General features: G+C 46.4%; 1 protein-coding gene across 3 annotated transcripts in view; it reads left to right on the top strand.

Annotated features, from left to right (window-relative positions):
• Positions 1 to 26,190, top strand: part of Thsd4 (thrombospondin type 1 domain containing 4) — a 544,450-nt gene extending 518,260 nt beyond the window's left edge. For 2 of the 3 annotated variants that reach the window (XM_013117385.3, XM_005075596.4), the window contains 8 exons: positions 2,825 to 3,106; positions 9,702 to 9,831; positions 10,554 to 10,758; positions 11,256 to 11,429; positions 11,971 to 12,144; positions 15,819 to 15,998; positions 17,845 to 17,989; positions 24,879 to 26,190. In XM_013117385.3, the coding sequence (XP_012972839.1) occupies positions 2,825 to 3,106; positions 9,702 to 9,831; positions 10,554 to 10,758; positions 11,256 to 11,429; positions 11,971 to 12,144; positions 15,819 to 15,998; positions 17,845 to 17,989; positions 24,879 to 25,021 (1,433 nt within the window). In that variant the 3' untranslated portion in view covers positions 25,022 to 26,190. The remainder of the gene's footprint in view (positions 1 to 2,824; positions 3,107 to 9,701; positions 9,832 to 10,553; positions 10,759 to 11,255; positions 11,430 to 11,970; positions 12,145 to 15,818; positions 15,999 to 17,844; positions 17,990 to 24,878) is intronic. The other variant, XR_005874742.1, reaches the window with a different exon arrangement.
• The last annotated feature ends 1,363 nt before the right edge of the window (positions 26,191 to 27,553 follow it).

The following is a 27,553-nucleotide window of genomic DNA, read 5'->3' as shown; positions in this document are numbered from 1 at the left end:
CTCACTGATTGGCTTAGGATCAAGTGAATGAAATATCCTAAGTTAGACACTCTCACCCCACATCTGAGATGATTATGTTGGCCTCCCATTGCTGCCATAGCAAATGACCTTCCAAGCAGCATCTAAGAATAAGATGCAGATAATTGTTTTACAGTTTGAAGGTCAGAGGTCTGAAAAGGGTTTCATGAAATCAAGGCCAAGGTACCCCAGTCAGAATCCATTTCTCTCCTGTTTTAGCTTCTAGAAACCCCAGCCTCCATGACCTCTGATCCCTCCCTCCACCTCCAAAGCCAACACAGTACATGCTTCAAGTCTCACTCCCATTGGGCTTCATCTGCTATACCATCTCCTCTCCTTCTCAGGCAACCGTTTCTTTCCTTTATAAGGACCCCTGAGGATACCTCAGGCCTTGGTACTCTGTGCCTCCTGCCCACCTAAAACAGATCTAAAAATAGCACTGGAAAACAGATGTAAAAATAGCACTGGGGCTGTAAACCCAGCAAGGGAAGGACCAGAATTCAGATCCCCAGAACCAACTTAACTGCCAGCACTCAGAATGCAGGCTGGCCACATTGGCTGCATCTGTGAGCTCCGGGTTCAGTTGAGAGACCTGGCCTTGAACACAGTAGAGAACAATCAAGGAAGACTTGACTTTTCACCTCAGGCCTGCACGTGCACATGCACCCTAACACCTGTGCACTCACATGCATGTAAACACATGTATACGTATGTACACATGCACACACGAAGGGAAAAAAGTTAATAATAAGCTGAATTAAAACAACCACAACAAAAGCATGAGCCTTCGACTCCCTTTTCCTCCCAGGGGGACTCTCTTACCAGTGCACTGAATTCCGCCCTGTCCTTTTCTATTCAAATGCAGTCTGTCTGCAGACAATTTGTCTACGTACCAAACATCATTGTCTTCAATTAGTCAACTCAAATCCAACCTGAACATTACCCTTTCTAAAGTCAGCAGAACATTCCCTCTCAGCCACTCCAGAGGCTACACACGTAAGCCAGGTGCCCATGTACACACCCACACATGTGCAGCAAGTAATACAAAAAGACCCTGGGATCTAGGGTCAGCTAAAGAACCATCTGGAACCGACACCCACCCACACCCACACACACACCCACCCCACCCCACCCTGTCTCTCTGCTCTGAGTCCACTGAGGTACTCATAGGAGGAGCCTCATGGAACCCTCCAGCTTGTGCTGGGGGCAAAGAATACAGAGTGGGACTAACAGCCGATCCCCAATCCCACCCCAGATGTGGTCTGCTCCAAGGACATTGTGTGGTACATGTCAGGGTCCTTGGTGCTCAGGAAATGCAAAGCCTCAGACCATGCCCAAGTTTTCAGACACCTCTCTCTGAAGAGGCCTTCTCCATTGTTCCCTCTGGCTGCCTTACCCCACTGATGCTTCCGGGAACTCCGCTTCATCCTTCTGGAGAACCTAGGTTCGAACTGTGCCAAGGGAGAGTGGTCCTCCTCAAACTAAATAGCTTTCATTTTGTCTGTTGAAGTGAAAATAAGCAAGAAAATCTAAGAGCATAGCTACTTCTTCAAACTTGAAGAGGAAGGGAAACAAAGACACTTGCCATATCTGACCTGCCACATTTGCACGAGTGTGTGTGTGTGTGTATGTGTGTATGTGTGTGTGTGTACAAACACAAGTCTCTGCATTTTTGTCCACAAAACAACACGTCAGTCATGCTGCTATGTTAGAGCATATACATGCTGCCCTCTTTTTTATTCCGTTTCACAGTTGTGCTATAAGGTCATTTTAATTTTTACTGTCAGTACACATTGAAGTCTGTTGTCTTGCTATTTCATAGGACATTTTAGTAACCCTATTTCTTTTTTTAATTTTTAATGATTTAGTTTTATTTTATATACATTGGTGTTTTGCCTGCGTCTGTGTCTATGTGAGGGTATCAGACCCCTCTGGAACTAGAGCTACAGAGAGTTGTGAGCTGCCAGGTGAGGGCTGGGAATTGAACCCCTGGATGAGCAGCCAGTGCTCTTAACAGCTGAGCCATCTCTCCAGCCCCGGTAACCATATGTCTATACACAACCTTAATTAAAAGAATGAAAATGTGTGTACAGGAAATATTCTAGAAACTACATAAGTAGGTCAAAGAATATGTGCATTTAAAGTTTGGAGCGCGAATGCCAAGCTGTTCTCCCAAAGTTGGCATCTATTTGCAAACTCATGCGTAGTGGAAAAGGGAGATTTTACCTTCCAGCAGAGGATTTAGGGACTCTAATCCTTAGTGTGAGGTAAAAAAAAAATAGTTGAGGGTCTCCTAGTCCTGCTTTCATAGATGAGAATTTGATTATAAGTGAAGTTGAGAGTTTTTGACTGTTTGTATGTTTGTGGGGGAAGGACTGTCTTCCCATGACCTTTGACATTTTCTGATTGATTTTTTACACATTTATATATATATATGAGTGTTTCTTTGTGTGTGTGTGTGTGTGTGTGTGTGTGTGTGTGTGTGTGTGTGTGTGCCACATGTGTGTCTGGTGCCCTGGAAGACCAGAAGAGGGTATTAGATTCCCTGAGACTGAAGTTATAGACAGTTGGGAGCCACCATGTGGGTGCTGGGAATTGAACCTGGGTCCTCTACAAGAGCAGTAAGTGCTTTTAACCGCTGAGCCATCCCTCGTTCTTACTGGTTTTTAATGTTTTAAATAGGAGAGAAATACTACTATGGTTTTAAATGAACTTGTGTTGCATTCTGTCCAGTGGCAAAGCTGTCTCCTTTTTCATCTCAGTGTCCAAAGGAATCTGACATCTGTGCTTGTGCTGCCTCTCCTAGGAGAGCCTTTCAATGGGCAGTTGGAAACGGAAGATAGAAGCCTGGAGGACAGAGAAGAGGGGGAGAAGAACCAGGAGAAGGAAGACTCACCTGGTGAGGCCCCTGAGGTGTTGACATCAGAATCCGTGCATGCGCAGACCTTTCCCATCAGGCATCCTGATAGATTCCCTTCCCATCGACCAGACAACTTGGTGCCACCAGCACCACAGCCCCCCAGACGAAGCCGGGACCACAACTGGAAGCAGCTGGGGACAACAGAATGCTCCACCACCTGTGGAAAAGGTAAGCTTGTGTGGAAAGCCCAAGCAAGGAAGCTAAGGGAAGGCCCAGCCGATGAGGCAGCCCTCACTACATAATCACCTGCAAGACAGCTTGCTCATATGCATATTGTGTTAGGGGTTCCCAAAATAATCCACAGGCGTATGCAGCAGTGGGACTTAAAGATTCAGAAAAGCCGTGCTCACACCTCTGTTTATCGCAATGAAAGAATACATTCTAGTGAGCGAATGGGCACATGGGCCAACTCCAGGAGAAACCAACTGCCAGGTGTCCCCTTCCAGCAGAGCCACCCGGAATCCTCAAGCAATGATATGTGATGGTTTCAGGTTGAATACTGCCTACCAGAGACGCTCACCCGAAGTTTGGTACACAAGTGTTTCCATAAGCATTCCATAGGCCTCACTCTACACCCCAGAGGTCACGCTGACGCAGTAAACCAGGCATCAAGCACACAGAAACAGACATTCACTGTCATACCGGGGCCTTCATGGCTCAAGATTATAAGCACAGAAAACACTCAGGCAATGAAGGAACCCCCACCCCTGCACAGCGAGATCTTCCTCCTGGACCCCAGATTCGGCACAGACCACACCCAAACACCTGCTTTCACTGAGATCCTTTTTTTTTTTTTTTTGGTTTTTACTGTATTGTTTTCAAGGCTGTCGGTCCAGCCCAGCCTTGAACTCACAGAGATCCGCCTGCCTCTGCCTCCCGAGTGCTGGGATTAAAGGCGTGCACTGCCACCACCACCCGGCAAGATCCTTTATTAAACTGGGAAGAAAAGTTAAAGTGGCTGCTTTCTGACTCTGGCAGTTTATAAGAAGACAAAGGGGGAGGTCTGTGTTAGAATGGGCTAGAATGTGGTGGTATATTTTGATTGGGCATGTTAATTAGGAAAGCCAAGGGGGGCTTTTGATTGCTGGACTTTAATACTTTTATAGCTGGACCTTGGTGGTCAGACTCAGGAGGAAGTAGCCAGATGGGGACTGGCTTTAGGGATGTCTGTTTTTAGCCAGGCAGAGGGAATGGGGAGAAGGGCTAGTGTCCCTTCAGGCAGAGTGTTACCATGCCCCAAGGTTGTATCCCAGAAGTTCCTCAACAATGACAGACAGTTAAAAAACTGAGTGACACAGAATTTGAGCTACATGTGCCTGCTGGGCTGACCTCTCCCTGTGCTTGTGGTCATCAACAGAGAGAACATATCCGCACACTTCAGAGTCAACAGTTGATGATTCAAGTTTATAGAGGGCTGGTGTGAGTTCCATCCTCAAATCTAAAGATTTCAGGGGTTAAAACAACACATTTGGGGGAGGGGCTTGGGTTTCGCTCATCAGTTTTCATCTTTGTCTACCCCTTTCCTAGTCTGCTGATAAAAAGTTTAATTCCAGGTTCATCCAGTGTCCTAACCCAGTCAGCTAGGACCACCAGACAAAAATCCCTAGCCTAACAATGTCATATTTATTAACTGTTGCAAGAAAGGAGCCCAAATGCAGGAGGAAGCATGTAGCCTCTCTCCAAGCAAAAGGAAGACAGGAATATAGGTCTGAGGGAAAAGGCGGAGTGAAATCAGTGAATTTTTTTAAAATGGTGTTTTGATAGGCTCAAAGAAAACCATGGCTGTGGTTTTACATTAAAGGTGACATGTGTGAAGGGGTCCACATCAGGTCTAGACTGTAACACGGAACCAGGGTCCTTCCCTCAGCTACTCCACCGTCAGGATCAAAGGGGAAGGTGGGCTCTGGAAATCCTTGTGTGGCTGTCAGGTTCCTGGGACTGGAAATTGACTCTGACTCTTCTGAGGTGAGTTAAGATCCTCCTTGCAAGGAAACCCCGTGTACTACATAGTTATAGTCTTCTCCCTGTATAGGATGAGGGCTTCTTACACTGTTGTTACCCTGCAAAGTTGTTCTCTGAAGGGACCATACTATGGAAACAAAGGCTTTGTGTCCCTACTCACCACCACCCCACCCCCGAGGAGTTTCTAAAACCTGAAAGACCGATACCCCAGACATTAATTTGATGATTACATTTTTGGTTGTTTTGTTGTTTTGTTTTCTCTACAAGAAACTTGAGTCTGGACTGGGACAATAGTTGTGTGTGTAAGAGCACTTGCTATGCAAGCCTGAAGACCTGAGTTCAAATCCCAAAAGCCAAGAAAAGTTGGACCTATAGCATAAGCATAATCAGTCTCAGTACCCTCAGAGAGATGGGAGGCAGAGACAGAAAAACTCCCAGAAATTCCCCAATTAGCTAGCCTGGCCGACACAGCAGAAACAACACAGGAAAACTGTCTAAAACAAGGTAGGAAACAAGGACCAATGCCCCAGGTTATCCCCTGACATTCATACACATGAACACACACACACACACACACACACACACACAACAAAGGTATGAACTTTGCAAGTTTAATAATTAGCACAAACAAAAACAAAAACCTCTGGCAACTGCTTCTATCTTTTTCATAAGAGCACTGGCCTATTGGCTTTGGGACAAGAATTTAGGTTTTTTGATTCTTTGTGTGTACACAGGGGCAAGGCAGGGACTGGAATTCTTTTTCTTTTTTTTTTTTTTTCTTTTCTTTTCTTTTTTTTTTTTTTTGGTTTTATGAGACAGGGTTTCTCTGTATTGTTTTGGAGGCTGTCAGTCCAGCCTGGCCTCGAACTCACAGAGATCCGCCTGCCTCTGCCTCCCGAGTGCTGGGATTAAAGGCATGAGCCACCACCGCCCAGCAACTGTAAGGTTCTTGAGCAGGAACAATATTGTGGCATAACATCAGAAGGTGGGAAATGTTTGCTGGGGGGAGCAAAGAGGACGCTCACCCAGCTCCTACTGTTTGTCACATGGGAGAAGACGAGAAAGTACATCTCCATTTATGCTTGATTTTCAAGGCACCTCTTCAGAATATCTCTGGCTCCAGAGCCACAGGAGGGACACACCTGGAACTCTGTGCTCCCATAAGAGTGATGGCAGCAGGCATGCAGGGCATGGGCAGTGCAATGCAAATGCTCAAAGCATGTAGCCAAAGTGACAAGTGTGCTGGCACTGTGTACTCCTCTATTACAAAACCCAAATCCCTGTCCTCGAGAGATCGTTATCTGCCCCTCACAAACCCCCCTCCCAGACACCTTCCATCCTCCCTGGTGAGGCTGCACCTCTTACTCTGCATCTAGCATGCCAGAAGCATCCTACCACCCAAGACTTCATTCTCTCGGGAAGGTACCCAAGAGTGGCCCTTCGTCGCTGTGGCTGTCAGCCATGATGCCCAGACCTCTGCCTGTCTCCTGACTTGGCTCAGTGAGTTCTTGTATTTCCAAGTCTAGAGTTATTCAATTATTTTCTTGCTGCTTCTTTTTCTAACTCTCAAGTTAGTGTGTCTCACAGACCTCAACACTGTCCCCCAAGTTCTGCTTCCCTTTCCAGCACGTCATGCTTCTTTTTGATCAGTATGCCTACATACAGGCCAGGACGACCATCCTGCCCACTAAAGCCCAGCCAGCACCTGCTCCACCACCCTGCCCCTGCTTGTTAGCAGTCAGGGAGTCATTGCATCACAGCCCTGAACGATAGGACCCCAGGTGACCTGCCAAGTGTCAATGTCCCTTTCTGCAGATACTAGAGCTAACCCAAAGAAAGAAACCATTGCAATCACCAGAAGTAAGAGTTATAACGCTGATATTTTCTCAGCATCAGAGAGACAAAGAGCCTCTGATTTCGTTTATTTGGTACCGTTCCATGAAGCTGGACCATGGACAATAGGGAATGCATGTAAAAGGGGTCAAATGGGAGGGGAGGTAAGCGGTGGCCATCTGCCAGACAACCCCAAGAAAGACCCATCTTTCCAGGCACAGAGCATTCCTATGGTATCCTGTATCATTTGGGCTAAATGTATTAGTTTTCCCCTCTGTGAGTGCCAAGCAGTTGAGGTACCTTCCTCTTGCTTTTCAATCCACAGAGCTGTAAGTGGAAAAGTTATAGCCTCATGGTCTGGAGGGAAAGGAACAGGCTAGCTAAAATCTTTACTTAATCCCCTAATAGCTGGGTCTCAAATCTCAGGCTGTGGACTGAGTCTTATTCATCTTTGTGACTTAGCACAATGTGCTTAATGTGGGTTGAATTTAATTTAAAAATATCTACTAGGGCTGGAGCGATGGCTCGGCAGTTAAGAACACTGACTGCTCTTCCTGAAGATCCAGGTTCAATTTCCAGCGCCCACATGCTGCTGACAACTGTCTGTATCTCCAGTTCCAGGGGACCTGACACTGTCTTCTGGCCTCTGTGGCCACTGCACAAATCTGGTGCATAGACATGCATGCAGCCAAAATACCCATACACATACCAATAAAACAATCTCAAACATGTCTGATAAAATATATCTCATAAAATGGATGTTGGTATGTTGCTGAACAAAGATTAATACCAAAAAAGGTTTTGTTTGCTATTAATTTTATGGTCACAACTGCTTTTCACTCAGCTGATACTTGGACTTAATTGGAACATTTTAAATAGTGGTCTTGATATAGCTCTATATATATCTTTCCTGCCACAGTAATTTCAACAGATACATCTCTGATTCTAAACTCTCTTACAAATTGCCTTATTTCTTATACAAACTACCCTCTGGCTCAGGGTGTCACACAAGGCCAGCTTGAAGGAGCCCTGTGTCATGGCTAATGACATTGAGGCACTTATGTTAAAAGTTTATGGCTGGGCACTCGGCCATCACTTACTCTAAGACTCTTGAATAGTCATGTATCTGATCCCCTGCTGTTCGTTACAAAGGGATGTTTTTTACTAAGACAGAGAGAAGCATTTGCTTGTGGGTATAAGCATAAGTGTCTAGAATACAGCTTGGTGTTCTGTCACTTTAGAGGTGACACTGAGAACAGTAGTAAGCTTCCCTAGAATCTAGCACCTCTTAGCCAGGGGTTTGTAATTGTATTTGTAGTACCAGGCATGGGTTCGCTGTAGGGAGCAGGTGATAACAGGGGTGGGAGGATGAGGAAGTAACCAGAATATGCTATGTGTGCGTATAAAACTGTCAAAGAACAAACTTAATAAAAGATTTTTTTAAAGCACTTTAAAGAAAAAAGTTTATGGTACAATTAAAATTGTAGTGAGCTACAGCTCTTGAAAAAATGTCTGACTAGTTAGAAGCATGAATAATTTTTCTTAAAGATTTTTTATTCAAATTAGAAACAAGCTTGCTTCACATGTCAATCCCAGCTCCCTCTCCCTCCCCTCCTCCCCTGCCTCCCCACCAGCAACCCCCACCCGATCCCCACTCTGTTCCCCAGGGAGGGTGAGGCCCTCCATGGGGGATCTCCAGAGTCTGTTGCATGGATAATTTTTAAATAAGAGTTGAATGTTAGCCTAGTTTGTAGGGCCCACAGTTAACCCTACTCCATAACAGCACGAGTAATTCTCAAGTTCTGCTAGCAGGTGGCAGAAGAGACAAAGACAGAACTGAATTGAGACCCAGAAATTACCCATTACTGGCTTTTTATAGAAGATAGTTTGTCCTTATTAAGGCAATGAAACTAGTCTGTGTATACAAAGCAAAAACATAAAGCAGTTACTAGTTTTCCAAAAAAGTGCTAAAAGCTTAGGCCTGTGTCAGGCACTGGGGTTACCGAGGTGACCTGAGAAACACAGCCTCATGGGAAACTGGCAGATGCTGAGAAGGAGAAGCCCCTGGATCAGGAAAATGTTAGAGGATTGTGTGAAATGTGCTTCTGTGATTCTTGAATCCTCTCTGCTTCAACCTCTTGTACACATATGTACCTGGGTAGCTGGCAAGTTCATTCCACGTTAGTCCAGTGATGGCGCCATTCCCAGACACTTGTGCTCAATCACACCCAAACGTTTCTATTCACAGCTAGACCCTTCAGGGTGTTTGTTTCTGTTTATGATGATTCTATGCTTGCTCCATTGACTAGTGAGCCCTTTTACCGTCTCTGTGTATGCATGTGTGTGTACATGCATGTATGTGCATATACATATATGCATGGGTGAATGGGTGCACATAAGTGCATGTATGTGTGGGTATCAGAGGACAGCCTCAGCTGTCATCCTTCAAGAAGGTCATCCCCTTGTTTTTGAGAGAGGACCTCTTGTTAGGACCTAGGACTCTCTAATGAGGCTAAGTGGCTTTCCAGCCAGCTCCAGGAATCCATCTGTCCCCACCTCCCCTACCCAACTCTGGGATTCTAAACATGTACCTCTATGCCTGGCTTTTTGACAGGCGCTAGGGCTCTAACATGGGTCCTTGTACAAGGGCTTAATTAACTGAGCCATTTTCTCGACCACATCTCATATAATCTTAACAACTATAAAAAATTGCTTTATCTTCCTTTTACAATAGATTATAAGCTCACTGGAGGCAAGAACTCTGTGTGTGTCCGTGTGTGTGTGTCCTTTGCACACCCACAGCCCCCAGCAGAGCCATGTGGGTATGTCTATATCAACAAACAAGATGGGACTTGAACTTGATAGTCCTGTACCCTCCCTTCACCAGCATCCAAATGCCTGTGCATCTTTACCTTGCCCAGCATTCCAGGGTGGGGCTGGCCTTCAGGCATCTTCCTTGTCATTACAGGTTCACAATACCCGATCTTCCGCTGTGTGAGCAGAAACACACACGAGGAGGTTCCAGAGAGCTACTGTGACCCCAGCATGAAGCCAACCCCGGAGGAGGAACCCTGCAACCTCTTCCCCTGCCCAGCCTTGTAAGAGGCCTCTCTGGCTAGGTCACTTTTCCTCGCATCCTTAGTAGCAGATACAGTTGAGTTTTAAACCCAGTATAAATTTGGTGTATAAGTACCGACTGGAACTGTGTCCAGGATACAGACTGCTTAGCAAGCCTGCCTGTGTTTCTGGAAGAACTGGGAAGTTGATGGTCTTTAGCAAGTCATCAAGCTCAGCCAGGAATTCTGTCCAGGAAAACAAGGGAGGCCAAAGGAATGAGAACCCAGTGAGGCAGCTTGTAGGTGAGCTGATTATACAGGCAGACGCTGCCAAGTCAGTTTGGAGGAGCCAGGAAGAGTGTCCAAGAGAGGTTAGTGGCAGGTTGTTGACTAATAAATGAGACTGTCTCAGAGCAGTCCCAAAAGGTCTAAGTTTGATCCTTGGAGTAAAGAAAAATATAATTTTTATCCTAATATTTGCTGAACACTTGATTGTGTCTCATTCAGTAATTGTCAAGATTAGGGCATGGAAATAGTGAGTAGCAGAGAATGCCTAGGTGACATCTGTACCTTCTCACTCTTTCTTTAACTGTATACAGAACCTGGGCAATCTAGTCATGGTAAACAGCATATCCTACAGACTCCTTACAGTCACATGACCTTTAGGCACTGCTCTGGGGAGAGGACCCCCAGTGATTTTGCTATGTATTCCTGTTAACCAGTCTTCTCCCCTCTCCCCTCCCCCAATTCATTCCATGAGCCAGCTGGGACATCGGGGAGTGGTCTGAGTGCAGTAAGACCTGTGGCCTGGGCATGCAGCACCGCCAGGTCCTGTGCCGCCAGGTGTATGCCAACCGAAGCCTGACGGTGCAGCCCTACCGCTGCCAGCACCTGGAGAAGCCTGAGACCACCAGCACCTGCCAACTCAAGATCTGCAGCGAGTGGCAGATTCGCACTGACTGGACCTCGGTACAGGCCTCCCCCTCCATCCCCCACTCACCACCACCCTCTCACCTCCCCCTGCTAGGACCTGTGGTGGGAAGGGTGGGGGATTTTTGCTGAGCAACCTGATTGCAAACACATTTCATGCCAACTTCTCGGTAGAATTCAGGCTAGTGTGCAGGGCCTATATCCAGTCTTCCTGGGTGAGCCTGTAAGAGTCCTGTGCCTGCAGACTTCACCTGCCTTGTGTCTCCCATGTATTAAGAGAAGGTTGCAACTGCTAAGAGAGCCAGCACCTCTTAGTGTTGTGCATCCATGCTGGAGATGGAAAGGCAGAGCCCTGAGCAGGCCAGTAAACAAAATGCCACCCAGGAAGGTTCTCGGAGGAACAGGCCATGGAGTTTCCCTCCCTGAGGAATTACAGGCCTTGCAGGGGACCCAACAACAGTGTCCTTCTCACATCATCTGGTGAGGGTCAGGTGACAAAGAATGAGGACACAACACCAACGCCTTGTGTGCTTTAGTGCTCAGTGCCCTGTGGCGTGGGGCAGCGGACCCGAGACGTGAAGTGTGTGAGCAACATCGGGGACGTAGTGGATGACGAGGAGTGCAACATGAAGCTCAGACCGAATGACATCGAGAACTGTGACGTGGGACCCTGTGCGAAGAGCTGGTTCCTGACAGAATGGAGTGAGAGGGTGAGTGCGCTGCTGGCCCGGGTGGGCTGTGTCACGGGCTCTCCAGAACAGTGCACTCGGAGCCACTGGTAGCCAAGAATCCCAAGGTTGATTCCTCCTCCTGACAATGTCTAATTTATCCTTGTAAGATTCCACTGGCAAACCAAAGTTGTTAGTTTGTTGTTTGCTTGTTTGTTTTTGGTGTTTTGATACAGTGTCTCTCTATGTAGCCCAGGCTGGTCTAGATAAACCAGGCTTGCCTCAAATTCACAGAGATTGCCTGTGTCAACCTCCCAAGTGTTCAGATTAAAGATATGTGCCACCACACGCAGCTAGCAAGCGCTAGGAACTGCTGAGCCATCTCTCCAGCACCCTTGAGTTACTATAACTGTAGAAGGCAAAATAGACAAGATTTCCCGTCATGGAAGTATGCCATTTGTGAGAGAGGTTGTCAGCTATTTATAGAGGGAAGAGTTGGAGGATAGTAAGTCCTTGGCATCATTTGGAAGTGTCCCCAGAACCTGCAGGGGCCCCACTAATGTGCCCTCCTTCTGTCTGACAGTGCTCGGCTGAGTGTGGACCTGGAGTGAGGACTCGTTCGGTGGTGTGTATGACCAACCATGTCAGCAGCCTGCCTCTGGAAGGCTGCGGGAACAACAGGCCAGCCGAGACTACTCCATGTGACAATGGTCCCTGCACGGGCAAGGTGGAGTGGTTCGCTGGCAGCTGGAGTCAGGTGAGTGGCCAGAGCGGGGCACATCTGTCTGTCCCTGACAAGAGACAGCATAGTAGAGGGGTTAGAAACCAGCTTTGAACTTGGCCCTGTTACTCACTGCCCGTTGTGACCCGGGAGAGCTGCTATGCTCTTGGTGCATCCTTCAGTCAGCGGGTGCACCTACTGTGTGCTCCCTGAAGCACTTGAGCTACATCTGTGAACGAAACAAGTATCACTGCCTCAGGGAATGAGCACGAGTAGTCAAGGGCCAGACATACAGTAAGTGGAGCAGGTGGCCGCCACTGCCATGTCAACACCATATCCTATCAGAACTAACGCTGGTTTTGTCAGTACTTGACAATGTCGAAAGCTTCCATTTAAAACTCTGGAGACGGGGCCTGAGAGGTGGCTCAGTGGGGAAATCATTGCTGCACAAACATGAGGACCTGACTTTAGACTCCCAGAACCCACGTAAAAGCCGGCCACAGTGGCACACATCTGTAACCCCGGTACTTCTTTGTTGAGATAGGAGTCCCCGGAGGCTTGGAGGCCAGCCAGCCTGAAATACACAGAGTGAGCAGCAAGAAATGCTGCCCCAAAACAGAATGCGAGGGCCAACATGCAAGCTTATGTGACCCTACACATGCACCATGGTACATGCTGCCTGTACACACACACATCATACACACAGATCGTTTTTCCAAGCTGGAAGCATACATTATGAAGAGCAAATAAGAAAGAAGCTGAAGTAACTTACAAATCGATGAGCTCATTTTTCCTCCCTCTTCCAACATTGAACTTATCCCCTGAGGAGTAGAGAGCCATCCCACTGACTGCCCCATCACAGCCCATACTCTACCCGCCCCCTCCCCATGTCCCTGCATTTGAGTTCTTGGCCCACTTAGCATCTGGCTTCCAGAACTGGCTGATTCTCCAAGGCCGTTTGACTGAAGGTCATGATTTACACATTATCCAGACTCTGGATCCATAGAGAATTTTTTTTAAGTAGCTTTAAGAACAGACCTTGATCAAATTGGCTGGCTTCGTCCTGTAACTGATATAGGCCCTTTGGAAAGCAAGTTGACAGCAAAGGGCAGGAGGCAGAAAAATGCCCATTTGTCTTTCCCCAGTCACCCCACTCTGGGGGCAGTTTTAAGGAAGTAATCATTAACTGGGCATGGTGGCATGTACCTTTAGTCCTAGCACTCTGAGGCAGAGGCAGGCAGATCTCTGTGAGTTCGAGGACAGCCTGGTCTACAGAGCGAGTTCCTGGAGAGACAGGACTACATATTGTCTTAAAACTTTAAAAAAGCAATTATCCAAAGGGAAAAAAAATACTTCTTCAACAGGAATGCTCATGATCTCAGAAGGTTATCACTTATTGTTATCCAGTAAAATGTCACAATTATAACAACAGTCAAGTAAGGATGGAGAGACACACCTGTAACCATGACAACAATCAAGCAGGAATGGCGAGACACATAATAGCATTCAAGCCAGGGATGGTGAGATGCCTGTAATCCTAACACCCAAGAGGCTAAGGCAGAAAGATAGCAAACTCAAGGCCAGTCTCATCTACACACAATGCTATCTCAAAAAATATATATATATATGGCTATTAGGGTATCCTAGGTGCACATAATACAGTAGCCAATGACAGAGTATGAAACTGTAAAAACTGGGGCTGGAGGGCTGTTTGGGAGATGGCTCACCAGGGAAGAGCACTGTTGCTCGGCCAAAGACCTGTTCCTAGTACACACATGGTGGATCACAACCATCTTAACTTCAGTTCCAGGACATCTGACACCCTCTTCTGGTTCTGTGGGTATCAGGCACTCATGTGGTATACATATATACATGCAGGTAAAACCCCATATCATGTGTATACATATATATGGGGTTTTACCTGCATATATATTCATATTCATACTGGAGATATGGTTCAGAGAATTTGACTAACATACATGAAGCCCTAGGTTCAGTTCTCAGCACTACATAAAATCAGGCATGTTGTGCATACCTGTAATCCCAGAACTTGGGAAGTAGAGGCAGAAAGATCAGAAGTTCAAGATCATCTTTGTCTACATGGGGAGTTCAAGGCCAGCCTGAGCTAGGTGACACCTTGTCTTGAAATACATATATACTTTTTATAGTCCCAACTATTTCAGTGAATTGTTTTTACGTTAACAGCATGGGAAAATGTTTTCTTTGATTTTCTTTACTGTTTTGATAAAGTCTGTGCAATTCAAAAGATTCAGAGAGAATGGATTGAAGCTCATTCAGCGCTACTTTCATGAGCACCCCTGTTGGATGCCCATGTAACTGAACTCAGCTCCAGTCTCACGGGAGTCCTGACTTGGTGAGGTAATTTCACCTCCCTGAGTCTGCTTCCTTGACTCAATACACAGAGGACAATGACACTCTCCTTGGGCTGTCAGGAGGTACCCTACTTTTCCTGTGGCTATAACAAAACACTCTGACCAAAACCAACTTGGTGGGGAGAGGGTACATTTCATCCGATGCTCCTTGGTCACCAGCCATCATTGAAGGAAGTCAGGGCAGAAAGCTCAGAGGCCTGCTGCTTTCTGGCTCCCTCAGGCAGAATCAGCTGCCTTCTTATTCAGCCCAGGTCTACCCGCCTAGAGACCGCACCACCCACAGTGGGCTGGGCCCCCTACATCAACTAATGCTCAAGAAAACGACCACAGGCCAATCTGATGGAGGCAACACTTCAACTGAAGTTGTGTCAAGCCAAGGTTAGCTGTCACAGAGAGCCTGGGAGTCGGGTCACACGGGGTGTCGTCCATGGCTGGCAGTGGGGAAGCACTTAGTCAAAATTAGATCTGTCTCTGTGTGTATTCATTTTTTACCTGGCAGCTGGGCCGTGCCTTTGTCCCTAACCGTGTGCCAAGAGTGTGCTTATGGCCCACACTCACCCAGCAGATGCTGGACAGTGAACCGGATGGGAGCGGGTCTGCCAGCCATGGGACTGCCAGCTAGTGTGACCCAAGGTTATTTCTAAGTCCAGATCAAAACTGGGCAGCAGGTACAGCACTGCCCTCTGGGGAGACAAGCAATGGTGGAGAAAAGGCAGTGGGTGTTCCAGAGAGTACCGTGAGTAGTGCGGCTGATGTCATTCCTGCAGATACCACCACCGCTGCTCCCACAGGCAAAAACGGATCCGTCCTTGGGGTGTCACTCCATGTCCTTGAGAGCCCACTGAGGCCCTGGCCCACCTCCCCTGACTCTTGGTCCCACAAACAGGGCTGCGGGTCAGCTATCAGTTGCACCAACAACTCGTCAGGGCCTCACACAGACCAATGTCAATGTCTCCTCTACATACTATTTTTCTAGACAAATTCTCTCTCTAACCCTAGAGCTCACTAGTTAGCTAGCCTGGCTGACCAGCAAGTCTGTAGGGTCCCCCTTGTCTCTGCCACCCAGCACTGAAAGCCACAACCGGCCTTTTACATGGATGCTGGGGGTCTGAATTCATGCCTTCTCTCTTGTGCAGAAACATTTTACCCCTATTCCTCAACAACAATGGACTTCACCAGTGATTTGCCACCTTCCATTCCTGTATATTCTGTCTTGCTCCCTTTCATCTGCCTCGGTGGAAGAACTGAGGGTGTCCCTCCAGGGACGAGGTTTTCTTGCCCCTTTGCATCACGTGACTGTGTATGCTTCTTCTCCAGTGTTCCGTGGAGTGTGGCAGTGGGACACAGCAGAGGGAGGTGATCTGTGTTGGGAAGAATGCAGACACCTTTGAAGTGCTGGACCCTTATGAGTGCTCCTTCCTGGAGAGGCCCCCGAGCCAGCAGGCCTGCCACCTCAAGCCTTGTGGAGCTAAGTGGTTTAGCACAGAATGGAGCATGGTAAGTCACAGTCACCCACAGATGACTCCAGGCAGGGTCCTGGGCCCAACCCAAGAAGAAACTCTAGATGTCCTGTTGTACCAATCTACTTTAGGCAGTCATAGTAAGGGGACCCTGTTCAGTCGGGGAAGCCTGAAGCTTTCGGATTTGGGTTTCTACACAGACGTGTTCATAATGCAGTGATTCTTGAGCTTTAGGGCGTATCTGGGGGTCTTGCTTGAAAAGACCAATTCTGGGCCCCTCCTGGCTAAGAAATTTGTGCATTTAACAAGCAGCGTACAGGTGTCCTTGGGTTGCAGTTTGCAAACATTGATGCAGAGAATGGTGGCTGAAGTGGGATAATGCTTGCACTGCTATATTGTAAGCAGGCCCAGCAGCAGGCACCTGCAACCCAACACTGGGGAGGTGGAGACAGGGGGATCCCTGGGGCTCACTGGCCAGCCAGGCTAGCTGAACGCAGAGCTTAAGATTCAGTGAGAGATCCTATCTCAGAAATGAAGTAGAGAGCTAGGCGCAGTGGTGGCACATGCCTTTAATCCACTCAAGAGGCAGAGGTAGGTAATCTCTGTGAGTTCAAGGACAGCCTGGTCTATATAGTGAGTTCCAGGCCAGCCAGGGCTACATAGTGAGACCCCCATGTTGAAGAAAAATTGTTGTATCTTTTAAAAGTTAAAAATAAGCAAGCATAGGGGGCTGGAGAGATGGCTCAGCGGTTAGGAGCACTGACTGTTCTTCCAGAGGTCCTGAGTTCAATTCCCGGCAACGACGTGGTGGCTCACAACCATGTTGATTGAGATCTGGTGCCCTCTGCTGACCTGTAGGCAGAAGGCTGTATACACAATAAATAAATAAAATATTTTAAAAAAATAAGCAAGCATAAGGCAATGGAACAGAGACCTGTTGGTTTAGATTAAGAATCATAAAAGCATCAACCAACTGTAAAGTGTAACTAGGATATGGATTCTAAGATGATGATGATGATGATTATTATTATTATTATTAAATTTTTGCTTATTTTTTAATCTAATATGTATGGATGTTTTGCCTACATGTATGTCTATGAACCACTTGCATAAAATACCCACAAGAGGCCATCAGATCTCCTGGGACTGGAGTTACAGATGGTTGTGAGCTGCCATGTGGGTACCAGGAATTGAACCTGGGTTCTCTAGAAGACCGGCCAGTGCTCTTAACCTCTGATCCATCTCTCCAGCCCCCGGTTTTGCTTAGTTTTTTTTTAAATAATGCTTTTTATTTATCAGTTGGAAACCCTTCCGTCTCTACTTCCCTTCAACTTGAGGGTGATTTTTAAGGAAAAGAAAAAACTATTTTTAAAATAGATAAGATTATCAAAATTGAAAAAAAATAGAAGCTGAGTAGTGGTGGTACACACATTTAATCAGGAGGCAGAGTCAGGGGGACCTCTGTGAGTTTGAGGCCAAGCTGATCTACAGAGCAAGTACCAGGACAGGATCCAAAGCTACAGAGAAACCCTGTCTCAGGGGAAAACAAAAACAAAAAACAAAAAGACTAAAATCACTAATATATAGATTTGGAAACAATAAAGTATAGCAATGGTACTTTTCTGGAATCATAAATTAAAATATTATGGAAGTTGTGATGGGAATCCAGAACTCCCTCAAAACACTACAAGGAGTGGGGTGGGGACACACAGACAGTACAATGCAGCGAGCTGCTGGGTGCTGGAATTGGTCAGCGAGCATGTGGAGGCGAATTTTAGTGCTCAATTTCCCTTTTAGAGATGCTTACATTTCCCCCTGACTCTGGTGTGGGAAGCTAACAGGCTGATGAGAAACCTGATGGTTTCCCTCTTATTGCTTCACAGTGCTCCAAGAGCTGTCAGGGTGGATTCCGGGTCCGGGAAGTGCGGTGTCTGTCTGATGACATGACCCCAGGTAGCCTCTGTGACCCCCAGTTGAAACCAGAAGAGAGAGAATCTTGTAACCCTCAGGACTGTGTCCCTGAAGTTGGTGAGTTTGGGGTTCCCATCTGGGAGAAAAGAGAAAGCTCTGTCAAGTTATCCAGTGTGAAAACGGCACGGCCAGTTCTCTCTGTGACCTTGTACACAGCCATGGCAGTGGGCGGAGGTAGGGGGAGGGCCCTCAGGGTGCTTTGGATATTATAATTGCATAGTTTAAGACGACAACCTGTTAGGATGTCCTCTGAGTTTCATAATGTGGGCTCCAGGTCTGGACATTGTTAGCAGCTTTGTCTTTGGCAGAGTCGTTTTGAGACATATCAAAGTTTTGTTTATATATTCTATTTTGTTACCCTTTTCTTCCCCTTTATTGGGTTTTATATTGGAAGTGAAATACCTCCCCAAAAGACAGCATAGCTAAATCTAGACGACCAAACCAGAGTGGTTTTTAAAGAAAAGTCATGGCTGTGGCTCAGTATCAGAACACTTGCCTGCCATTTGCAAAGCCCTGGGTTTGATCCCAGCACCATAGAAAGCAGGTGTGGTGGCAAGTGCCTGTGATTCTAACCTTCCTGGAGGCAGGAGACTCAGAAGATCAAGATCATCATCTCTTACATATCAAGTTCAAGGCCAGCCAGGGACATGTACAGACCTGTTTCAAAAACAAAACCCCTCTCACATCTTATTAGCGAGAAATCTTTGACAAGCAGGTACTGCCCGAGAGATGGGTCTACAGAATACGTGCACTGGCTATGGAAGCCACTCCTTGCTTTGAAGCCTACACAGTCAATTCCAAGGACATGGCAGTTTTCATCATCTTCAGTTACCCACGCCTGTGTGCCTGAGACAACTTTCCCTTTTGATGTTGTATTTTATAAAAAGCAATGCAAGGAACAATTGGAGATCCAAATTTAAATCACTTCAACTGTGTGGTATTGCCAAGACAAATAAATAAGTAGCTGTGTGCATGACCCAGCCATGGGAATTCTATCCCTATTTATTCTGGAGCCTCCTGCCCACAGAGTCCTTCCTACTGATTATAACACATTTTCCTAAGATGTCCTTCAAGCGTGTTCTCACACCTCTTCCTCCTTACCCTCTACCTTCTTTTGCTTTGTATGTGTTTATTTTAAGACGGAGTCTCTCTGGCCTGTGCCTGGCTGAGTAGGCTAGGCTATCTGTCCACCTGTCTCAGTCTCCCAGTCCCAGGATTACAAGCATGGACTACATGCCCAGCTCTTTCATGTGAGTCTAGGGATCAGACCCAGGTCCTCAGGCTTGCACAGTAACTCCTGTACCACCTGAGCCATTTCCCCAGCCCTCAAGTGATGTTAATCAAAATCCATTCAGGATTTTTTTGATTGGGTATATCAAACATGAGTTGATATAGCAAAATTTTTATATTGAATAAGAAAAGCAAAGGATAGCCAGGGCAATTTTGAGGATGAACAGTGATGGGGAACTTATCCTGCCACAAATCAAGGCGTGTTGGCACAGGGAGAGATGAACAAGCTAAAAATATAAAATAGAAAGTTCCCAAATGAACCAAAGATGGCTTGCTATGTGATGGGGTCAGCATATAAGTCTTGGGGAAAAATGAACCTTTAATCAAATGGTAATGAAACAGTTCACATATTTTTATGTATTCAGAGAAACAGTCAAATTAAATTCCTGCCTCTCAGCACACACCACACACACATACACACACACACACACACACACACACACACACACACACACACACGCCACCATTACCACCACCACCACCACCAGTTCTTGGTGAATTAGAGAAATAAATATAATCAGAAATTTTTAAATTTAAGAAAAGACTTTGAGGAAAAACAAATTTCTCTTAAAGTAGGGAAGAATTTCTTAAACAAAAACCCCACAGCCCAAACCACAAGGGAAAATACTAGAATTCCAGTAATGTGTCAACTATCTGCTTATCACGTGACATCATAAAGGAAGTGCCAGGAAGAACTCTGTGCCAGAGAAGATACTTGCAAAACAGGAACCAGTAAAGCTTTGGATCTGTTGCATAGAGAGGACTTCGTGAGTCTACAAGACAAAGGAGAGCTGCCCCCAGCAAGGGAGCCTGAGCGGTAAACACTGATACAGTGTGCTCCATCTCACTCAGGGATCATTTTGCATTCTCTAGACAGGCCAAAATACAACCCAGGGTTGGGGACAGGTCTGCGTATCTGGGGGTGCACTTGAGCCAGCAAAATGCTGGCCTTGCATGCACAGTGTCCTGAGATTGAGCTCCAGCACAATAAACCAGCTATGGTGGCACACAGCTGGGAGATGGAGGCAAGGAGGGTCAGGTCAACGGCATCCTCCAGTATCAGGATCAGCTGAGGCTACATGAGACCCTGTCCTCTTCCCATTCCCCTGTCACAAAAAGTGGAATTCTGCTGTTCTGCCAAAAGAAATTCAAATAGCTTCACATAGTTTGGAAGGCAGCCATCTCATCTAGTAATGCTGTATGTATCTCAAAACCCAGAAAGAAGACTTTTTTAATGCTTAAAAGATCATTTTTATAACTGAAAAATGGAAATGAATGTCTACCAATAGAAAATAGATAAGTTATTTAAAGGAAATGGATGACTTCCTGGACAGCTATCAATTGCCAAAACTAAATCAAGAACAGATAAGCAACTTAAATAGACCTATAACCCCTATGGAAATAGAAGCTGTCATCAAAAGTCTCCCAACCAAAAAAAGCCCAGGTCCAGATGGCCTCAGTGTAGACTTCTACCAGAAATTCAAAGAACAGCTTATACCAATTCTTCTCAAAGTGTTCCACACAATAGAAGCAGAAGGGTCTTTGCCAAACTCTTTCTATGAGGCTTCAATAACCTTGATCCCCAAGCCACACAAAGATACAACTAAGAAAGAGAACTTCAGACCAATATCCCTCATGAACATTGATGCAAAAATACTCAATAAAATACTGGCAAATCGGATCCAAGAACACATCAAAACAATCATTCACCACGACCAAGTAGGTTTCATCCCAGGAATGCAGGGATGGTTCAACATACGAAAATCCATCAACGTAATCCACCATATAAACAAGCTGAAAAACAAAAATCACATGATCATCTCACTAGATGCTGAAAAAGCCTTTGACAAAATCCAACACCCCTTCATGATAAAGGTCTTGGAGAGATCTGGGATAACAGGGACATACTTAAACATAATAAAAGCTATATACAGTAAACCAACAGCCAACATCAAACTAAATGGACAGAAACTCAACGCAATTCCTCTAAAATCAGGAACAAAACAAGGCTGTCCACTCTCTCCATACCTTTTCAACATGGTACTTGAAGTTCTAGCTATTGCCATACGACAACAAAGGGGGATCAAGGGGATACAAATTGGGAAGGAAGAGGTCAAACTTTCACTGTTTGCAGACGATATGATAGTTTACATCAGTGACCCAAAGAACTCTACCAGGGAACTCTTACAACTGATTAACACCTTCAGCAAAGTGGCAGGCTACAAGATCAACTCAAGAAAATCAGTAGCCCTACTATATACAGATGATAAAAGGGCTGAAAGAGAAATCAGAGAAACATCACCCTTTACAATTGCCACAAACAACATAAAATACCTTGGGGTAACGCTAACCAAACAAGTGAAAGACCTGTATCGTAAGAACTTTGAATCTTTAAAGAAAGAAATTAAAGAAGCCCTCAGAAAATGGAAAGATCTCCCATGCTCTTGGATAGGTAGGATCAACGTAGTAAAAATGGCAATCCTGCCAAAAGCAATCTACAGATTCAATGCAATCCCCATTAAAATCCCAGCACAGTTCTTCACAGACCTTGAAAGAACAATAATCAATTTTGTATGGAAAAACAAAAGACCCAGGATAGCCAAAACAACCCTGTTCAACAAGGCAACGTCCGGAGGCATCACCATCCCTGACCTCAAGCTCTATTATAGAGCTATAGTCCTGAAAACAGCTTGGTATTGGCACAAAAATAGACAGGTAGACCAATGGAATCGAATTGAAAACCCCGATATTAACCCACACACGTACGAACATCTGATCTTTGACAAAGAAGCTAAAAATATACAATGGAATAAAGAAAGCATCTTCAACAAATGGTGCTGGCATAACTGGAGACTGGCATGTAGAAGAATGCAGATCGATCCATGTCTATCGCCATGCACAAAACTTAAGTCCAAATGGATCAAAGACCTCAACATAAATCCAGCCACACTGAACCTCTTAGAAGAGAAAGTGGGTGGTACCCTTGAACGAATTGGTACAGGAGACAGCTTCCTGAACATAACACCAGTAGCACAGGCAGTAAGATCAACAATTAATAAATGGGACCTACTGAAACTGAGAAGCTTCTGTAAGGCAAAGGACACAGTCAGCAAGACAAAAAGGCAGCCCACAGAATGGGAAAAAATATTCACTAATCCCACATCGGACAGAGGGTTGATCTCCAAAATTTACAAAGAACTCAAGAAGCAAGTCTCCAAAACAGCAAAGGACCCTATTAAAAAGTGGGCTGCAGAACTAAATAGAGAGTTTTCAATAGAGGAGTCTAAAATGGCTGAGAGGCACTTGAGAAAGTGCTCAACATCCTTAGCCATCCGGGAAATGCAAATCAAAGCAACTCTGAGATACCATCTCACTCCTGTCAGAATGGCTAAAATCAAAAACACCAATGACAATTTATGCTGGAGAGGGTGTGGCGAAAGGGGGACACTCCTCCATTGCTGGTGGGAGTGCCAACTGGTTCAGCCACTTTGGAAAGCAGTATGGAGATTCCTCAGAAAAATGGGAATAAACCTACCACAAGACCCAGCAACTGCACTCTTAGGCATATATCCAAAAGATGCCCATTCATATAACAAAGATGTCTGTTCCACTATGTTCATAGCAGCTTTATTTGTAATAGCCAGAACTTGGAAGCAACCTAGATGTCCCTCACCCGAAGAGTGGATAGAGAAAATGTGGTACATCTACACAATGGAGTACTATTCAGCAGAAAAAAATAATGGAATCATGAGATTCGCAGGCAAATGGATGACACTAGAAGAAACCATCCTGAGTGAGGTAACCCAGTCACAAAAAGAGAAACATGGCATGTACTCTCTCATATATGGATTTTAGACATAGATCTGGGGAGTGCCAGCCTACAATCCTATGGCCAGAGAGTCTGGGAAACAGAAACTACATTTAGTGGCTGGTTAAGTACTGAGCTGAACTCAAGAAAGCCAGTATCAGAGAGGGAGGACTGATGATCAAAGGGATTAAGACTGGGCTGGTTTAACCCCAGAAACAGCTGACCAGACAAAGGTTAACTCTAGAATCCCAGGCATCAGCCTGGGAATCCAGCATGGGACTGATCAAGACCCCCTGAATCTGGGTGTCAGTGAGGAGGCCTAGGTAATCTATTGAGCCTTGGGCAGCAGATCAGTACCCATCCCAAGTATACACACGGACTTTGGACTCCCATAGAACAATGTGAGGTGCACTCTCACCCTGAACTCTTGGGAAAGGGTCTAGGCCCTGCCCTATATGAAATGACAGACTATGGACACCCCCATGGAGGGCCTCACCCTCCCTGGGGGAATGAGGGGATAACGGGGGGGGGGGGGGATGCGGGAAGGGCACGGGAGGAGGGGAGGGAAAGGGAGAGGGACCTCATACTGACTTGTGAAGCAACCTTGTTTCTTATCTAAATTTAAAATGGAAAATAAAAAATATTAATAAAAAAAAGAAAATAGATAAGTTACACATTTACATGAATATCCTCCCCAATAATAAAAATGAATGCATAAACTCACCATCAAACAAGTGGCTAGAACTATGTGTAATCTCTAGATTTTCTTAAGTTTAGATGCCACACAGTGGTTAAGGACACCATCACATAGAGCTCAAGTATGAGGAAATATTCACAGGTCAGGAGAGATGGCTCAGTGCAGGGAGTGCTCACTGTGCAAGTATGGAGACCTGGATTTGGATCCCCAGCACCCACATGAATGACAGGTGCAGTGGCACATGCCTGTCACCCCAGCTCTGGGGACCTGGAGACAGGAGGCTCCCTGGGCTTGCTGATCAGCCCGGCTATGAGGTCCTGGTTCAATGACCAGAAAACTAGGTGAAGGAGGAAGGACCAGTGATGCCCTACCCTTGAGTAGCCAAGGAGCTGCGTATCAGTGCTCATGGTGGCTGGAGGAAGAGTCACTTTACTCGGTGGTGTGGCCACTGTGAGTTGCCCCCGCTCTGGTAAATAACTCCACACCCATAACCATGCAAGTAGCACCAGTTAAACTCATTTTAACAAGACATAAAAATAGGCCAAGTCTAGGTACCCTCCATGATCATTTTCTCTATTCTCCTTACATCCGTATGGGAAGAAACCCTCAAATTCGGCATTCTTCATCCCTGTCCTGTCCCTTAATCATGATCGCTACTTTATTATTTGTTTGAGACTGCATATCACTATGCTGTGCTTGGACTCCTGGTCTTCCTGTTTCAGCCCCCCATGTGCTGGAATTACAGGCATGCTCACTCTCCTTGTATATTCTTGAACAAATATTTCTTTTTTCTGTGTGTGTGTGTGTGTGTGTGTGTGTGCGTGTTCAGGCCAAAAGTCAGATAACCTCCTGAATTTTATTATTCTTTGACAAGTTCATATGCATATATAATATTTGGGGGTCATTTTACCCCTTAATTACCTCCTCTCACCCCTTCCCACTTCTGCTGAGCCTTAACAAAGCCCCTCCCTGGAGGTCCCTGATACCCTCCTCTGGTCTCTGTATGTGCCCACTCGGGCTCACACAGACGCATAGATAGAAGCAGGCTCACACAGCACCAGAGGAAGTGCTGTGTACCCCACCTTTTCTCTTCCCACTGGTCCCGGCTGCCTCTTGGGCTCAGAAGTGTTCTGTGTTCTCTCCCACTGTAGATGAGAACTGCAAGGATAAGTACTACAACTGCAATGTGGTGGTCCAGGCGCGCCTCTGTGTCTACAACTACTACAAGACCGCCTGTTGTGCCTCTTGTACCCGCGTGGCCAACAGACAGACAGGCTTCCTGGGGAGTCGATAACACTCCTGCTCTCCTGGGGCTGCAAGCAGTGCATCTGGATGGTTGCTGCTCTACCAGGGGGGATTCCCCACTCTCACCTTCATAAAGTGTACAGCATGGTACCCAGGACGTTAGAAAGCCATGGCTGGCCCTTTGAGCATCACTCTGTCTTGATGACTCCCTTCCTTGGGACCTGGCACCTGCTGATGGTGCCTACTGAAAAGCGGGCAGTCAACTACATGCAGCTCTCACCCCAACTTCAGGCTTCCTATTGTCTGAGAGAGCAGCTGGACCGCTGACCAAGCACAGTCTCCTTCCTGGTGCTATTGGCCTGTCCAGAACTCCCACTCCTTTGGAAAGTCAAGAGAGGAGAGCACCCCACCCTACATCACCAACAAGCCTTGCTGAGACCTGTTACCTCAGCCCAGCTGTGCCTGTCTGCCACCATTCTTAACGACAATAGACTGTTTGCTGCCTCAGGACAGGTATCTCGCAGTAGAGTGCTTTCTTGTTTATCAGGTACATACATTCTCAGACATTAGCTCACTAGGAGGCCCCAGCGTCCCAGGATGGGAGGCAGGGGATGAGTAAGTGCTCCCACTTTACTAGCAAGGAAACTGAGGCTTGGCTCAGGTAACTGAGTTGCTGTTTTGTGGCAGGTCTGAGTGCCTACCTCAGATGGCTGGGCATAGCCTCATCTCACAGCACCTCCAGTGACCAGCCTGGGGCCTGTCCATAGGCCTACAGTCTGAAGAATGAACGGGGCTTCCTATCTGACCAGGAGGCCGAGTTGTATTCTATGAACCGAGACCACTTCTGAAGCCCTTCCTCTGTCCCAAGTGTTGCCTCAACCAAGTGCTTAGTTCTTACAAGATGTCTGCACCTCTGTTCCCATTCTCTCAGTCACAGCTCCTGCAGACAGGACTCTGTGGTGTTTGCTAAGTTCCATCTTCAACAGAACCATCCCACAAGACAAGAAAGCCACAGGGAGAGCAAGAAGCTGGTCTGGGGTTCTCTGGGCCACTCTGCAACTGGAACAAAGTCCCGAATCCCACAAGCTCTTGTTCCCGCATCTCTCCTGGGTTCTTCATGTTGTACCACCAGCTGGAAAGCCAAGCTGCTAGTCCAAGCAATAGGAGTCTCACTTGGGCCTTGTGGGTTAATTAAAGGTTTTCTCTCTGGTAGTCTCACATCCCTCCCCGACCGGTGCCCTGTGACTCATGACTCTTACTTTCACAAGACTTGACCACCAAGGTCACTTTTAATGATTAGGGTCTGGGAAAAGGAGCACTGAGGTGTGTCCCGTGTCCGTCTGTCCGTTGCCCCCCCCTCGGTCTTCGCTGACTCACCTCATCCCAACTGTAATTCCAGAGGCCCCAGGCTTTCCTGAAGGGACTCGGTGCATACTGAAAAATGAACCAGCTCCAGGAGTGGTAGGGAGACAATTAAGAAGAATATTTTTTCTTAAAAATTCTAAACGTATAGAACTTCTCTTGTTTTTGGATCCTGGGCATGTTTCTCTAAAAGCACAGGGTCCCTCCATGAGCTCATTACCTGCACCCGCTGGCGTGGTAGTCATTCACAGCCTTGAGGATCATGTCTCCTGTCTGGTCTGATGCTCTGAGGCAGTTTCTGTCCGGTTCCCTCCCTGCCCTTCCCCCTCACAAATTCTCAGGGCTGGGGCTGGGTTGATGATAGCTTTGTCTATCCTGTATCCAAGATGTCACCCCATAGTTTCAGGAAGGACAATGATCCTCCTGTAGCGTGGGAGTAGGTCATAGCAAAGGAGTCAGGCCCTGGTTTTCAGGCAAAACAAAGCAAAACAAATAGCGAAAAAAAAAAAAAAAAACACCTCACCTGAGTTCAATGGATGTTTCCAGAAAAATGAGCTGTCCCTGGGAATTCAGCCCCCTTAAGGAGGTTATGGATTTCTAGAATGGGGTGGGCTAACCTCCTTGTCATAGGAAGCCAATCTTGCAAATGTCTTGGTTTCTCCCTCCATCACCTGCATGGCTTTCTTCCTAACAGTGTGGAGAGGGCCTTGGGACCCCCCCAGCAATTGCCAGGGAAGAGACGCCTGTCCCTGCAGGTGGTCCTTTATCTGCCATCTCCTTCTTGGGCCTCTCCATATTCCCTTCATTGGCTGTGATACAGAATTGAAATTTTTATTTCAATACAAATTTGTCCCCCTGTGCGCCAGATGACCACATCCCCAACTCTGAACACACCACAATTAGATGGATTGAAGCTACTGTGTAGTCTTTCTCAACAAATCCCCAAAGCCCCAAACTGAAAGTTTCCACTCCCTGGAAAAAGAACCTTCCTTGCAGCCCCTGTGGAGTCTATTTCTGTTTACCTATCAGGGCCTGCAGGAAAGATGCCATCCGACCACTAGAGGGAGCAGTTCTCTTCACATAAACCATGCTCACCCTAGTAAGAAGCCAGGGAACTTCACCCCTCCATCTCTCAGTGGCTTGGGAAGCGAGTTCTCACAAGTATCCCAGCTTCTCCTTTGCTTTTCTTGTTAGCCCAGGATTTCTCTGTTTTGTCTTC

Source organism: Mesocricetus auratus, unplaced genomic scaffold (assembly GCF_017639785.1).
Source record: "Mesocricetus auratus isolate SY011 unplaced genomic scaffold, BCM_Maur_2.0 Super-Scaffold_100691, whole genome shotgun sequence".
NCBI classification, from domain to species: domain Eukaryota; kingdom Metazoa; phylum Chordata; class Mammalia; order Rodentia; family Cricetidae; genus Mesocricetus; species Mesocricetus auratus.
The sequence above is the reverse complement of the archived record's forward strand: the minus strand, read 5'-3'. Positions and strand labels throughout refer to the sequence as shown.